General features: G+C 43.1%; 1 protein-coding gene across 2 annotated transcripts in view; it reads right to left on the minus strand.

Moving 5' to 3' along the window:
* Positions 1–8,677, minus strand: part of AGO2 (argonaute RISC catalytic component 2) — a 43,597-nt gene extending 34,920 nt beyond the window's left edge. The window contains exon 1 of one of the 2 annotated variants that reach the window (XM_072999384.2): positions 8,222–8,677. In XM_072999384.2, coding sequence (XP_072855485.1) covers positions 8,222–8,264 — 43 coding nt within the window. In that variant the 5' untranslated portion in view covers positions 8,265–8,677. The remainder of the gene's footprint in view (positions 1–8,221) is intronic. The other variant, XM_072999385.2, reaches the window with a different exon arrangement.
* Positions 8,678–14,349: the final 5,672 nt, after the last annotated feature.

A 14,349-nucleotide genomic window follows, 5' to 3' on the forward strand; every position in this document is an offset into this window, starting at 1 on the left:
TCTTTGATAGACATCCACTGACACATATACTTTGCATCCACTTATGCACATCTATATCCATTGTCTTATGCAATACAAACATAGACACTGTTTCCAACAAGTCATCTTGAAATCTAACTGTTGCATGGGAGCGACAAGCTGATGAGGGGGTGGTGCAGGCTTTAATCAAAGTTTTCAATGGTCATCACTTGGTCTCTCAATATATGTCTCCAAAGGAAATGTAACTTTATAAATTTCAGATAAGACTCTTAGATGTAAAATAGACAAACAAACAATGGCCAGGATCATGTTCCAAACTGCTCATGCAACCTTTTCATTCTGTTGTTTTCAGTCCAGGGCTTGAGCAGATCACAGTCTTTTTGAATTCTGTTCCTGTCTTCCAGGGTATTAGCCATTCCACCCAAGTTTGTTTTCTCCAATTCTGAAAGGAATTCCCTGCACCTCCTCATCCAAGTGATTAGTAAAGATGTTGAAGAGCACCTGGTCAAAGACTGAGCCTTATGGTATGATGCTTGTTACCACCACCCAGTGTGCCAAGGAACTGTTAAGCACTCAGTGTCATTCTGTTACTAGCTGTGTATCCACCTGATATTTAATTCTACCCAGTCCACACCTAGTTACCTAGATAATCAGAATGTCATGGGGTATTTTGTCAAAAACTTTGCTGAAGTTAAGATAAATTATTCACTAACATGCGACTGGTTCATGTCTCTAGAAACATATACTCACACTATGAATATTAAGGTAGGGTATATGAGTGGAAAACATATCATAGCACCTATGATATTTAAATATTGAGACTTGATCATCTTCTGTCTTACAAATGGAACACTGTGATTGCTGAACTATATGTTGTTCCTAAGGTTCATGATGGTCCCTCATTAAAATAGCCATATTTTCACAAACAATGATTTTCAACAAGCACTTAAACTAGGCTCGTGTGAGTAGCTAGTTTTTGTTTGCTGAATTTGCTGCTGTGGAAAAGATCACTCTGAATTTCAAGGCATAATTAAGAACAGGGGGTTAAAGGTTTTCAAGTAGACAAGTTCTGAAAACCAGAGCAGGCCAGGTAATCTGTGGCATGTAATCTTGATCTTCTCTATAAAGGATCTAGGCCAGATACCTTAAGATTTTCTCAGGCTCTGAGAAGTATCATTGGTCCCTCGTTCCAGCTAGCAAATGGTGATTCAGCAAATTAAAATCAATTGAATTTTCAAAACTGACAGCTAACGTCAATGGCAGGTAGACTGACAGTACATAAAATAAAGTGAAATGTAGATGAAATAGTTGGCACACTGTGACAAATGTAAGTGTGGCACCTTTTTCAGAGGTTTATGTGAAGGTAGAGGGTGATTATAAATAGTATATAAGTTCTGTTTTTGTTTGTTTGTTTTTGGTTAGTACAATCTGTCACACTTTCAATCTCTACTGGGTAAGAGACTTGTCCTTTATCACTTTTCATCTGGAGGCTTTCACCAATATGGCAGGTAGGCATAGATAATTAGGTCTATTAGAGCCATTTCCAGTAAAGAAAGGCAGTAGATCCAGTGTGGGTCACTGTGCAATTTTTGAACTTGTAACAGCCTCCAGTTCTTTGCAATCTAGTGGGCAGTCAACACGTATGAAAGTAAGAATTGTCTGAGATATACTTCAGTGCAGTAAGTTGAGGCAGTACTGCCTGAGTGTTGCTGAGGAGGAAAAAGAATTTTTGGTCCATATTAAGTTATTATAGTTTATACTGCATACTGTAAAGATTATGAGATCATTTTTCTAGACCAAATTATTGATAATAGGAGGATGCCAACAAACTGGAGCAAGTTCAGAGAAGGGCAACAAACATGATGAGGAGTTAGGAAACCAAGCCCTAGGAGGAAAGGCTGAAAGAAATGGGCATGCTTAGATTTAAGCAAAGACGACTAAGGAGATATATGGCTTTTCAAACCCTTGAAGGATAGTCATACAGAGGAGAGGCAGGCTCTATTCTCGATCATCCCAGAGTGCAGGACATGCAACAATGGGCTCCTGTAACAAAGTTACAGGAAGGCAGATTTCTGTTGAACATCAGGAAAAACTTCCTAACTGTTAGAGCAGTGTGACAACGGAACCAATGACCTCAGGAAGTAATGAGCACTCCCAACACTGGAGGTATTCAAGAGAAAGTCAGACATACTTCTGTAAGATATACTTTGATTTGTATTTCTGTACTGAGCAGGGGGTTGGACTTGATGAACTTGTAGGCTCCTTCCTAATCAATTATTCTGTTCTGTATTTCATATCCCTGTTTTGCTTATTAAGTATCCAAGGCTTTAACATCATGTGCCTAGGTGATGCATTATCAAATTCATCAGATTCCCATTCCATCCATTTTTTTAGGAATCTACACCCTAAGAGGCACAGTATCAGTGCTGTTTTCTAACTTCTCTTTGCACTGCAATACAATGCAACTCGTAAGGGTAATGCTCCTGCACCTCTACAACAATTATAATATTTGTACTACTAACAACAGCTAGGGCATTCTGCAGTTCCACAGCTCTTGATTGTATGTTTATCCTTTGAAATCATTTCTGGGAGTCTCAGCCTCATGAGTGAGGAAGTTTCATGGGAAGCTCCCTCTATAAAGCCTAATGGACATTGGGACAACCCCCATCCAAGAAGCTTTGCAACTCCCAGGAAACCTTGCAAATCCTGGGGATCACTGGGACAGTTTTCTTGCTTATTAAAAGACAAACACAGAATCTCCAGGAAGAATTTTTTGCCACAGTGGCACACTCCTTAGCTTGGATTACTGTAACATGCAGTACTGTACATGGGGCTGCCTTTGCAAACAGTTCAGGAATTTCAACTGGTTCAAATGTAGAAGCCAGATTGCTTACTGGGCCCAGTTAAAAGAGACATATAATTCTCCTGCTGCAAAATTGCACTAGCTATCACATCCAGGCCCAATTAAAAATGCTCGTTATGACCTATCAAACCCTATACGGCTTTGGTTCAAGCTATCTGAAGGACCGTATCTCCCCATATGAGCCTTCCAGACTTCTAAGATCTTCCAAGGAGAATCTTCTCTCAGTTCTGCTGCCACCACAGGCATGTTTGATGGGAACGCAAGACAGGGCCATCTCTGTGGCTGCTCACTCTTTGAGGAATCTTCTTCCAGAGGTTAGGTTGGCCCCCTGCATTTCATCCTTTAATGTTAAAGACCTGCCTTATTAGAGAGGCTTTTAATAACTACTGTACATTGAGCAAGATTAGTTGCTTTCAAATGCTAGGTGTGCATGTGTCCATATACAGTGGTGCCTCGCACAGCGAGGTTAATCCGTTCCAGATTAACCCTCGCTGTGTGAAACATCGCTGTGCGGAAAGTAAAAAGCCATTGGAAGGCATTAAACTTAGTTTCATGCGTTCCAATCGGCTGATTTACTCACCGTTCAGCGATATTTTTCAATGGCCGGCAGCCATTTTCGTGCCCTCCCCTCGCTTAACGAGAGCGCGAAAACGCTGCGCGTGGCCATTTTGGGGCTTCCGGCGGCCATTTTGTTGCCGCGGAACAGCTGATCGGCGGGTTGCAAAGCGAAGGTCGGTAAGCGAACCGCTTACCGACCTTCGCTCTGCGATTTTCGCCTATTGGGGCCATCGCTCTGCGATCGCATTAGCGATCGAAAAAGCGTCACTGTAGAGCGAAATCATCGCTCTACGGTGCACTTGTTCTGCGAGGCACCACTGTATATACATAGAGAGAGAGAGACAGACAGACAGGCAGAACACTAAACTGTATTAAAGGAAAAAATGTAAAAAAAACCCTAATAATACTCTTCAGTGCCACATTGAATTAGTTGCAACTGCAGTATAACAGCTGCCTTACACACAACAAAGCTGCTCAAGTCACCACCAGAGTCAGCCAAGGGTCTGCCCCTTTCAGATCTAGTCAGCAGCATCTCAGTTCTCCTAGCATTTGGTAAAGGGAACCCACTGGCATTGGGAAGAGCTGCCTTATCTTCTCAAATAAGGAGGTTAACACCATTTGCTTAGTGAGTCTTGGGAAGTAACACTGCTCAAGCTGCCATTTTTCATATGGCTGGAACATCTCCCCAAGGTCTATTCCAATGAGACATTATACTTTTCAGTGTTGAAAGGGATACCTTCCTGTACCTTCAGCCGAGAGGCAGAGATTCTATTCTGCCTGGTAAGAAAATTATTCAGATACATTTTAAACAGGAGGAACGTCCACCTTCAATCTGACTGATGTTCCTAGTGAACAACCTGTCCAAATGTCTGCTTTGGTTATGTGCAAACAAACCTGTTGTTTGAGCACCCTCATGTGCCCTGTAAAAATCAAAGGAACTTCATTTTAAAAAAAATACTGTCTTCTCCACCAGGAAGCAAATACTATTTGATATTCCTTGATATCAAGTACTGATGTTGAGATCTTTATTACGTTATTTACATGGCACTTTTCTCCCAGTTAAAACTACACCATGATCCACAGTTTGAAACTACAATAGAAACTACGTTTATCAATATTAAAACCAAGATTAAAAACAGTTTTTAAAACACCTTAAAATCTCAGAGTTTAATAAATAGAATATTCATGAGACTCCTACTTATTGCTTAAACACCTGCCTGAAAAGGAAGGCCTTGCCAGACAGAAGAACAAGAGCTTAAGGGGCAGCACATACAAGTTTCAGATACACCTGAGGAACTGAACTGTAGCCCACAAAAGCTTATGGTAGTAAGACATGACGATCTACAAGGTGCCACAAAATCCATTGTTGTTTCTGGTTTTGATTGCTACAAGACAGCATGGTGCTAGATGGCTACTCTTCCTCCATAATGATACATTTATGCCTCCCTCTACCCTGCATAACTGCATAAACTTCAACTAAGAAACTCTTAACTTTTTAGTTTCTCCACAGAAGGTAGGCTGCACCAAGCCTTAAACAATTGTTATTGCTGTTTTCTGCATCTTTTCCAATCCCGGGTCCTGATGACAGACTACCAAACAGGGAAGTCTCAATGGCTATGAAGTTGCTTGCAAGATTCTACTGCACATATCAGAAATCTTTCAAAATACAGAATGTACAGAATCAGAAATGTTGAGTTGCTACCAAAGGTGTGCATTTACTTCCTTACAACTCCTCAGATTCTGTTAAGATGTTTCTGAACCGACCTGTATGACACCCAATACATCCTAAAAGAAAAATATGCCATCCGCAGAGAAATGAAAATTTCTACTCATGTCTCCTTCCATTTGCTATAAAATCGGAAATACAATTTACTGAAGAGCTACACAGAACAAAGAACAAAAATTAATAAGCAAAAAAGCAAAATAGAAGGCACTGTTGCTAGAAGAGGAAAGAGGATTTGCTGATATTTACAGTATACCTTAAAAAGGCAATACAACAATTTAACTTTCAGATACAATAGGAAAACACTAAGTGTCTCTCTTCAATATTAAAAACAATTAAAATAATTTTAAAGATGTCCAGAAAACAGCATATGAGTACAAAGAGACATACTCATTGCTAGAATTTTTGCAATCAGCATCCAAGGAATGTCCACCACACTGCACAACCATATTCCATACTATCTTAAAATTCCACTGAGGTGAATGGAAAAGTAATGCTTTTACCTAGTAACAAGTTCTTTATTTGAGGGGTAAAGAAAACGAAGTTTCCTTGCAACAGAAACAACATTTTGAGGAGAAATACACAGATCTTGTGCAACAACTGAACTGGAAGAGCTGCAAGCAACAGTGCATCAGGAAGATACTTAGGGACAACACCTCTGTGCTGTTTATTCCAGGATAATAAAAAACATTAAACATTATTTTAATGCCAGATGATTAAAATTCTACAAGTTTGCCTTAATAATACACATATTTAAAGACTGTCAGAGAGCTAAAATGAACTTATTGGGAGACATCTGTTCCCCACTTGCACTTCTAACTAAAACAGAAGTAAACCACTAGAGCACTATCTTCATTAATGAGCTTCATTAATCCTACAGTAGGCACAATGAAGCACAACTACATCTTACATCAGAGGAGGCCGACCAGTCACCAAGATAGCAAAACTGTCGTAGACAGGTAAAGCAGGGCCCAGGAACCTGACTACGGCACAGAATCGGACCTCCCGTTCTGTCTGCTTCTCTTGAGCTGGGCTGATACCTGCCCTACAATTTAATAAATTTGAAACAAAATCATAACACAGCATAGTTACTACCTACAATATGTACTTATTGTGTTACTCTCCTTTATACCAGACTCACGCCACATTCTCTGAATATAATGGCTATAGAACCTACACATCTTTACCATAAGCTGTTTCCATAAGCCAGGTACACAAATTACTTATTTCTACTGCCTGGATCTTTGAGCCTGGATGAAGCTTCTGCACCAAACACTAAAGGAATTACACCATATATTAAATACAGTACCATAATCCTATGCCAAGGACCATTCGTTGCAAAACTGAAACCCACTGGCCAAAACAAAGAGTTTTAAGGAGCACCACAACTCCATGGGGCATAGCAACAAAGAATAAAAACAAAACCACTAATATGATGAACGCTCAAATAGTGGTGGTGAATATATTCCTCCTTGTCCAAAAACTTATCAGCATGAGGAAAAAGGCATCAATCTATGAGAATTTTTCTTTATCAATGAACATGCATGAGAAACCTTCCAATCCAGCCTAGACATCGGAGTGGAGGGTGAGAGGACAATATTTATGTGCAGAAGACAGTTGACAATGAGATGCTGTGCGAACATCAATGAGAAAGTAAAGGCACCGATTTATACTGTACACAGCAGCATACAGTGCATTTCTGCCTGGACCACTATAAATTGGAAGCAACTCCAAGCACACCCAACCCCCACAACTGAATCTTTTCCAGCAAGCACAGGAGCGCCTGTGTATTCATCCTTCTGTTCCCAGCCACCTGTAAATCAGGAGCGACTGACCCGAGGTCACACCAAAAGCTTCCCAGCTGCGAGAAGACTTGAACCCGTGCCTGCCTGTTCCTAGGTCCGGCGACCTCACACCTTCCCCTGTGCATCCCCTCTGCACAAGCCTTGGTGTGGCACTCTTTAAGAGAGAAGGAGGGCGGAGAGACAAATCCTCAACAGTTGTGATCCTATCAGGATCTCTGACTCACACAGAGAAGTAAACAACAACAAAAGGGGGGAAAAGGAGGGCAACCCACCATCAGGCCTTTCTTCCTTCTCTCCCCCACCCCCACCCCTCCAAAGCAGTCTCCTCGCAACCCACACCCGCTTTCCTCCTGCTGGCCAGACTCTTGGTCGAGGCCTGACACTACCCGGCACCTCTCACGTTCCCACGTGCACCCAGGCACGCACAAGGAGCCACCACCATCACCCCCCCTCGCTTCCAATGGCGGGGGGGGGGAAGGCCTTTCGGATCTCCAGGAGCAGAAAAACCGATCCACCAGGGTTGCAACTCAGGGAAGGGTCTACGGGGTGGGGTGGGGGGAGAGAAAAAGAGAAGGAAAAAAAAAACCTGGATGAAATATATCTATTTATTTAAAAAGGCAGTGCAACGGACCCAACCCCACCAGACACGAGGCAGATGTGCAGCCGGCCCCCCCTCCCCTCCCCTAAGGTGGGAGAAGGCGAACCAAGAAGCAGGCCGCGTGGATTTGGGATGGGGGGGATCCCCGAGGGAGAGGGAGGGAGGGAGGGGAGCCCCTTTTCCAGATGCTCGTCTCCTCCCCGAAACCAAAAAACACAACCATACAAACTACGACCGGAGAGGGAAGGAAGGATCAGGATACCACCCCCCCTGTTCCAACTCTTCTCCATGGGGAGGGAGAGAGGCATTGAAGGGATGACCCCCCCCTTACACACACATCCCTTAGGGACACAAATTTTAAAAATGGGGGGGGGGGAGAAGAAGAGGTGAGGAGGCGACCCCCCCCGCTTTCCTCCAGGGGGGGAATTTAAAATGGGGGGGGCCGTTGGCCTCGTGCTCCGGCCCTCCCTCGCCTTCCCGCCTCGCCACCCAGGACTTTGGGGGGGGAGAGAAGAAAAGCGCGGGGGGGGAAGGTCTCGCCTTCCTCTTTCCCTCATGGCTTCTTGTTTGGGAAGAGAGAGAGCCGGGAAGGCGGCGGGAGGGAGGGGGGGAGGGAGAAGAAGGTTTGAAGAAAACTGACTTAACGGGGAGGAGGGACGGCGGCGGGTGGGGAAAAAAAGGGGGGGGGCACTCACCGGGTCCGGCCCCGACCGGGGAAGCGCCCCCCGCCGAGTACATGGCTCTCGGGGCCCGGCGGCGGCGGCGGCGGCGAGGATGGCGGCGTGGCGCCTCGGGGGCTTCTTCTTCTTCTTCTTCTTTCCGAAGGCGCGGCGAGGCGGAGGCGGCGGGAGAGGGAGCGGGGAGGGAAGAGATGGCTTCCGAGCCCGCCTCCGCCTTCTCCGCTGCCCCCGGCCGGCCTCTCGCTCCTGCCCGCCTGCCTTGCCGCGCGCTCGAGCCCCGGACTTGCACGGCCAGGCGTCGCGACGCTGGTTGAGGGCGGAGGGAAGCCCCAGCTCGGCGGGCAGGGCCCAGGCGGCGGAGGAGAAGGAGGAGCCCGGCCCGAGGGTGGAGCTGAGGCGGCCGAGGGAAGGCCCCAATGACGGCGAGGAGGACGGCGACGGCGGAGGAGGAGGAGGAGAAAAAGGCCGTCCCGTCGGGCGCCGTCCCGCCTTTCGTCGTCGTCGTCGTCGTCTTTCTCCTCACGGCCGTCTTTTCTTTTTCTCCTCAGAAGAGCATGTCTTTTCCCTCAGCGGAAGGGAAAAAAACCCACAAAACCACCATCAATGTCTTTTTCCCTCACGCCTCCCGTCGGCGCCTTGGGTTTCTCCCTCCTCTGTCCTCACGTAGAGCTCAAACTTTTCTTTTTAAAAAACAAAACAACGAAAAAGCAACAAGCCCGCCTAAAGTCTTCTCTTGGTGTGTATGTCTATGAACGCGTTACTATTCAGACTCCGCTCGCAGCATCTCCTAGCCAGAATTGTCGTTTCCCTCCCCCCCCCCAAAAAAGTAACTTGTCCGGGTTTCTACCTCAGCACTTCAGACCAGAGGAGTTTAGGCTTTTATTTGGCTCCCCTGCGTCGCAGAGAAAACGAGGAGCGGTTTAGTTCCTCGAGGAGGAACGAAGAACGGAACGGAACCCTGAGAATAGGCTCCAACTTCAAAAGTAACGGCGCAATCAGAACGCAACTGTCTTCTCTTCCCCCCCCCCCTTGCCACGAAACACAAACGTCTGGAATAAGGGGCTTATTGTAGGGTAACAAATATGTCTTCGATGGGCTGGAGCAATTAGGGAAGGAGAATTGGAGGAAGGAAAGACCAAGAAAGGAGAAAACATAAAATGCAGAACGTTACAAAGGCTTCTGCCAGGTAACCTTAGAAGGGCAGAGTTTGACAGTTCAAGGTAAACATAAATGGGAAGAGAAGTGCAAGAATGGGAAGAAACTGGACGGAAACCCCTTGAATGCAAGAGAGCATCCTTGTGAAAGAAGAGCTGCATCCAAATTCTTCCGTCAGGCCGACAATCAAAACTTAAGAGGAAACAATAAGGTCTATATAAGCAATCACATGAACTTCTGTGAGCTTTCTAAAAAAAAAATAAGTCACTAAATCAATAACCAGGGCTGAGGGAAAGACCAACAAGTGGGTCCTAGATCATATCCAACGCTGATCCATCTCTGGAGGAGAATTATGTTGAAGCTGAGGCCGTCCTGAGAAAGCAGGATTTTCTGGAAATTAAAAATAATGCCAGGAAAGATGGAAGGCAGCAGGAAAAGAGCAAATGTGAGACGAATTGACTCCCTAAAACAATAAAGGAATCTCACAGTATTATGCCGTGCCCTTAAAACTGCTTCACGCCATGCAGATGTTAAGCTCTTTATCTATGGTCTGATGTACTTAAGGATTTCCAAGGAGTCTTGAACAAATAAAGCCTTCCGATGTATACCTGTTAACAATCCTTAAGGGCCTGCTCTGATCAGCCCATCATCTTGCCGGGCACAGCAGTAACATTTTCTCCCCCATCACTTTCCAAGTTTGCATATACTGTACTGTACTGCATACACTACTGATGCCGCACTTTGTTCATCCCTGTCTTAATGTCTCTGAAGCAGTGAGCTATACTCCACAAACATTATTCACACAAAATTAAACTTAAGATACTTCAGTACAAGACTTTCTGGCAGGTCTTCATGCACAAGGCGCTCAGATTGCATCAGTTCCGTGCAGCAATTTTGTGAAATGCTGGTTGCGTGCTGTTGCATGCCTGATTGTGGCATTACTTCTGGAGTTGGAGTTCGGTGTATGTAACTATTGAACAGGATGCTGGCCTTTATTGCAGAGGGGATACCCCTCGATTTTTAGACTGAAGGAAAATAGTAACAGGAGGGTTGGCCTGTTATTTCAGGAACACAAACCTTTGTAGAACTTTAGGAACACAAACAAACCTGGACAATTGATAGTTTTCCTTGACTACCACGTAATAGATGCTGGACGGAAATCCACCGCAAACGGGACATGCTCTATGTTGTTGCTTGACTATAGCTTTCCTGGGGGGAGATTTTTTTTTTACTTAAAAAGATGGTTGCTTGTATGAATCAGTGTTGAGAGAAGGATATTGGCTACGAAACAGGTATTTCTTCAGTTCACTGGTTCTTTGGCCATAATTGTTTCCAGTGTTACTGACAGATGTCTCCGACACTGAGAAGCCAGTTGTAGATGATATTTTTCTTTATACCGTATATTTAAGGTTGTAAGATTTCAGATCTCAGTTAAGTGTGAGAATCAGTTGGCTTGTGACATCAGCGTTTGATTTTATTCCAGAGACTAAAAGATTGAATGGTTCCAATCCAAAGTTTGAAATCTAACAAATGCAGTGCAGGAGGACGGCAATGGGAAGGGAAGAAGAAGGCAATAAATAAATAAAATAAGAATCCATCAGTGTCCTTTTTGGCAAAGAAAGTTAAATATGAAAGTTAAATAATAACCCCCTGCAGATGCCTCTTTCCTGGGCCAATGGTAAAGTCAGCCTAGTATCTACCAAAGCATAGTGTTCTTTTTATATAACAAACCCCAAAAAATTAAATGAGACACAACTAACCAAGAAAGCCTTAATAACACAAAAACAGAAAAATAACACAATAATAATAAAAAAGTGCTTCCTCTCCCCCCCCCACTGGAACCACCTGGAGATATAAGCAATTTTTCCTTCATTATGAAGGAAACTACATATTTCAAAAGTGCATCGAGTCTTAAAGGTACACAAGTTATAATTTTTAACACAAATACGATAAATTATCCCCATCTATCAAAGATATTAGACAACAATCCCCTTTTAAATGTTAGTATTACACATTAATTTATCATTAATAATTATATTCCAAACTTATTTATATCATTCCTCTGAAAATCTTGCTGCTGTTAATAAATTTCAAACTAATTTTTTTCATTGCTCAGCTCCATTGCTCCGTATCAAATATTGATAAGAGAACTGTTTTAGTGCAAACCTCCATACAGTACTGTATTTAACATAATTATTTCATTTATCTTCTTGAAGAATCCAGAATTTTGATATATTGCCACATTCCCACCATATATGGAAATATGTACCTGCCTCCTGACAGCTTCTCCAACATAAATTAAAATATTTAGTATCTTTATGATTTCCTTTCATCAGAGTAAAATGCCATCTCCAGACTAATTTATAAAGGTTTTCCTTTGTCCTTATAGACATACTTTAATATTCTTTAATCTCATATAGTCTTCCGCACCTTGGTACTTCTTTCTTTTCCCAAATTATATTTCTATAATGCTTTAAGAACATCTTGTTGGTCCTTTGCTTCTATTAATATTTACAGTCCCTGCCATTATCTTACTTTCATCTACCTTTTCTTTCTGTACTACCATTTCTTCAAATCTTGTAAGATCACTACATTTACCATGTCTCTTTACTCAGTCTTTAGTCCATTGCTCTAACTGGATAAGATTAAATGAAGATATTATTTCCAATCCTAATACTGTGATTATTTGCTCTTTTTTACTTATATTTCCAACCAGTCTTTTAATCTAATAAATTGTTTCCTCCTTAATAAATTTTCCGAATTCCATTTCAGATTTCCTCCAATTCTACAACTGCATATCATGAATAAATTATTAGAATAAATATTTCTCTATACTTATTCAAAATTAACATGATTTTTTGAAAAGGAGTTTTCTGTTTTCTTATTAATGTATTTTAATGTATTTTTATGCTTTGACTGCACTGTTCATTTGTATTTTTATGTTTTGTTTTGTCAAATTGCATTTTAACTACTGTATGTCGTTTGTATATGTTGTAAACTGCCCAGAGTGGACATCTGGCAGGTGGGCAGTATAAAAATGGAATAAATAAATAATAAATGATGATGATGATGATGATGATGATGATGATGATGATGTTTAAAACATATTCTCGGGGTACCCATCAATTTCTTAAAAATCTAACCTTAGCTGTATTAAATTGTTAGGCTGAGATAAAACATCTAATAATTTGATTAAATAATAATAATTTGACATCAAGTCAATTCTGACTTATGACAACTCTCTTCAGGGATTTCCAGGTAAAGAGTGTTCAGTTCCAGCTAAATCTGGAAGCAAGATCAGTGTACAATAACATTATTTTGCAAAAGAATCCTTCATGTTTGATAGTCCAACATAAAAGTAAAGAACTGGGGGGAAAAACTTGGTCCTTGAGCAAGTTAGCCCACCAGCAATTTACTCTCTTCTTCGTGAAGGAGCAACTCAACCCCAATTGGCAGATCTCTTGGAACGGTCCGGAAACTGACATTTTGGGTATGAAAATGGAGAGGTTTCTTAGTTTAGCCTAGTTATCTCTTAGGAGAATGCTATGCTCATCTGCTGCCCTGCTGTATGACTTGCATTCTGTATATGCTCTGGAACTATGCTGAAGCTTTATGCCAGGCTATATTAGCTTAGGTGAACTAGCTTTCTTATTTTATTCTGGAATTGTTGTGGCCTCAACTTTCAGATTGCTTATTTGCTCCACAATCCTTTGACTGCTTTTGTAACCTTCTGAAACTGCTTTAAAGTTTTGCTCTTTTGACCTTTTCCACCACCTTTAATAACATTTAAAAAATTACAACAAATTTGGAGTAAAAAGGTTGATGGTAATTTTAACCCAGGCCTTGCATCCGTCGTCTAATGGGAACCTGTGCGTTTGTGTGTATTTTTGGTAGTTCATACCCTGCAGGGTAGGCACAAGAGCCAAAGCATTTAACTTTGTGTGTATTTGTGGACTAGATTCAGATGAAGAAGTGAAAAACGGGGGAGGCAACATCCATAATTTAAGATATGCAGATAACACCACCTTACTTGCAGAAAGCGGAAATAACTTAATAACAATGGTTGTTGTGGGTTTTTCGGGCTCTTTGGCAGTGTTCTGAAGGTTGTTCTTCCTAATGTTTCGCTAGTCTCTGCGGCCGGCATCTTCAGAGGACAGTACTCTGTGCTCTGGTGTAGTTGGCTTCGAAGTGCCAGTATTTATGGCTGTGGGATAGGCTTTTGCCTTTTTCTGTAGATGGGTGATTGTGTGTCTTGTTGTGGGTGTATTGTTGTGATAAGGAGAAGAGACAGACCCAGAGACAGGAAACACTCAGAAGCAAAAGAGCACAAACTTAATAACAACTTTGGATAAAAGTGAACACAATTAGTCATGGAAGATTTTGATGTTTCTTCCACCCATTTTCATTCAGCCTTCTTCTAAATTTAGCTCAGCTGTTCCTGCATGATCCTCGTGCAAAGGAAATGCACCCTTGTCTGACCCCTTTGTCTACCCGAAACCCTTCCGTTTGGCTGTGTTCTGCAGAGAAATCAAGGAGTTTTGCTTCCTCCTCCCCCTCCCCCGCCGGACAATTAACCAAGGCAGGGATCAGGGCAAAGCCCAACCGGCCAGTGGGCGACTACGTAGGGCTCAGCTTCCGGGGCATCCATCGGAGTGCGGAAGAGGAGGCTGCCTAGGCGCATTTTTCGTTGGTCCCGGAATATGACCATAGAAGCGGACTTGGAGCGTATCTAATTTTCTGTCTCTGTGGAGCTTCCACGGTCCTAACAACGCTGCCGTGGATTGGAGAATCCTCTAGACCGGCCACGCGGCCCTCGTTCACCAGGCAGCCTCGCAAAGGCTGATTGGCTCCTTGGCTTCACGCGGGATTGTGGTCCGCGCCGGCGTCCAACCAGAGCGGGCTTTGCTTTTCAGAGCGCTCCGCAGCCGGAGAGTCCCCGGAGCGAGACGGCCGCGGATTGGCCGGCGTCGGCGTTATATAAACGGGGT

Source organism: Pogona vitticeps, chromosome 4 (genome assembly GCF_051106095.1).
Source record: "Pogona vitticeps strain Pit_001003342236 chromosome 4, PviZW2.1, whole genome shotgun sequence".
Lineage (NCBI taxonomy): Eukaryota > Metazoa > Chordata > Lepidosauria > Squamata > Agamidae > Pogona > Pogona vitticeps.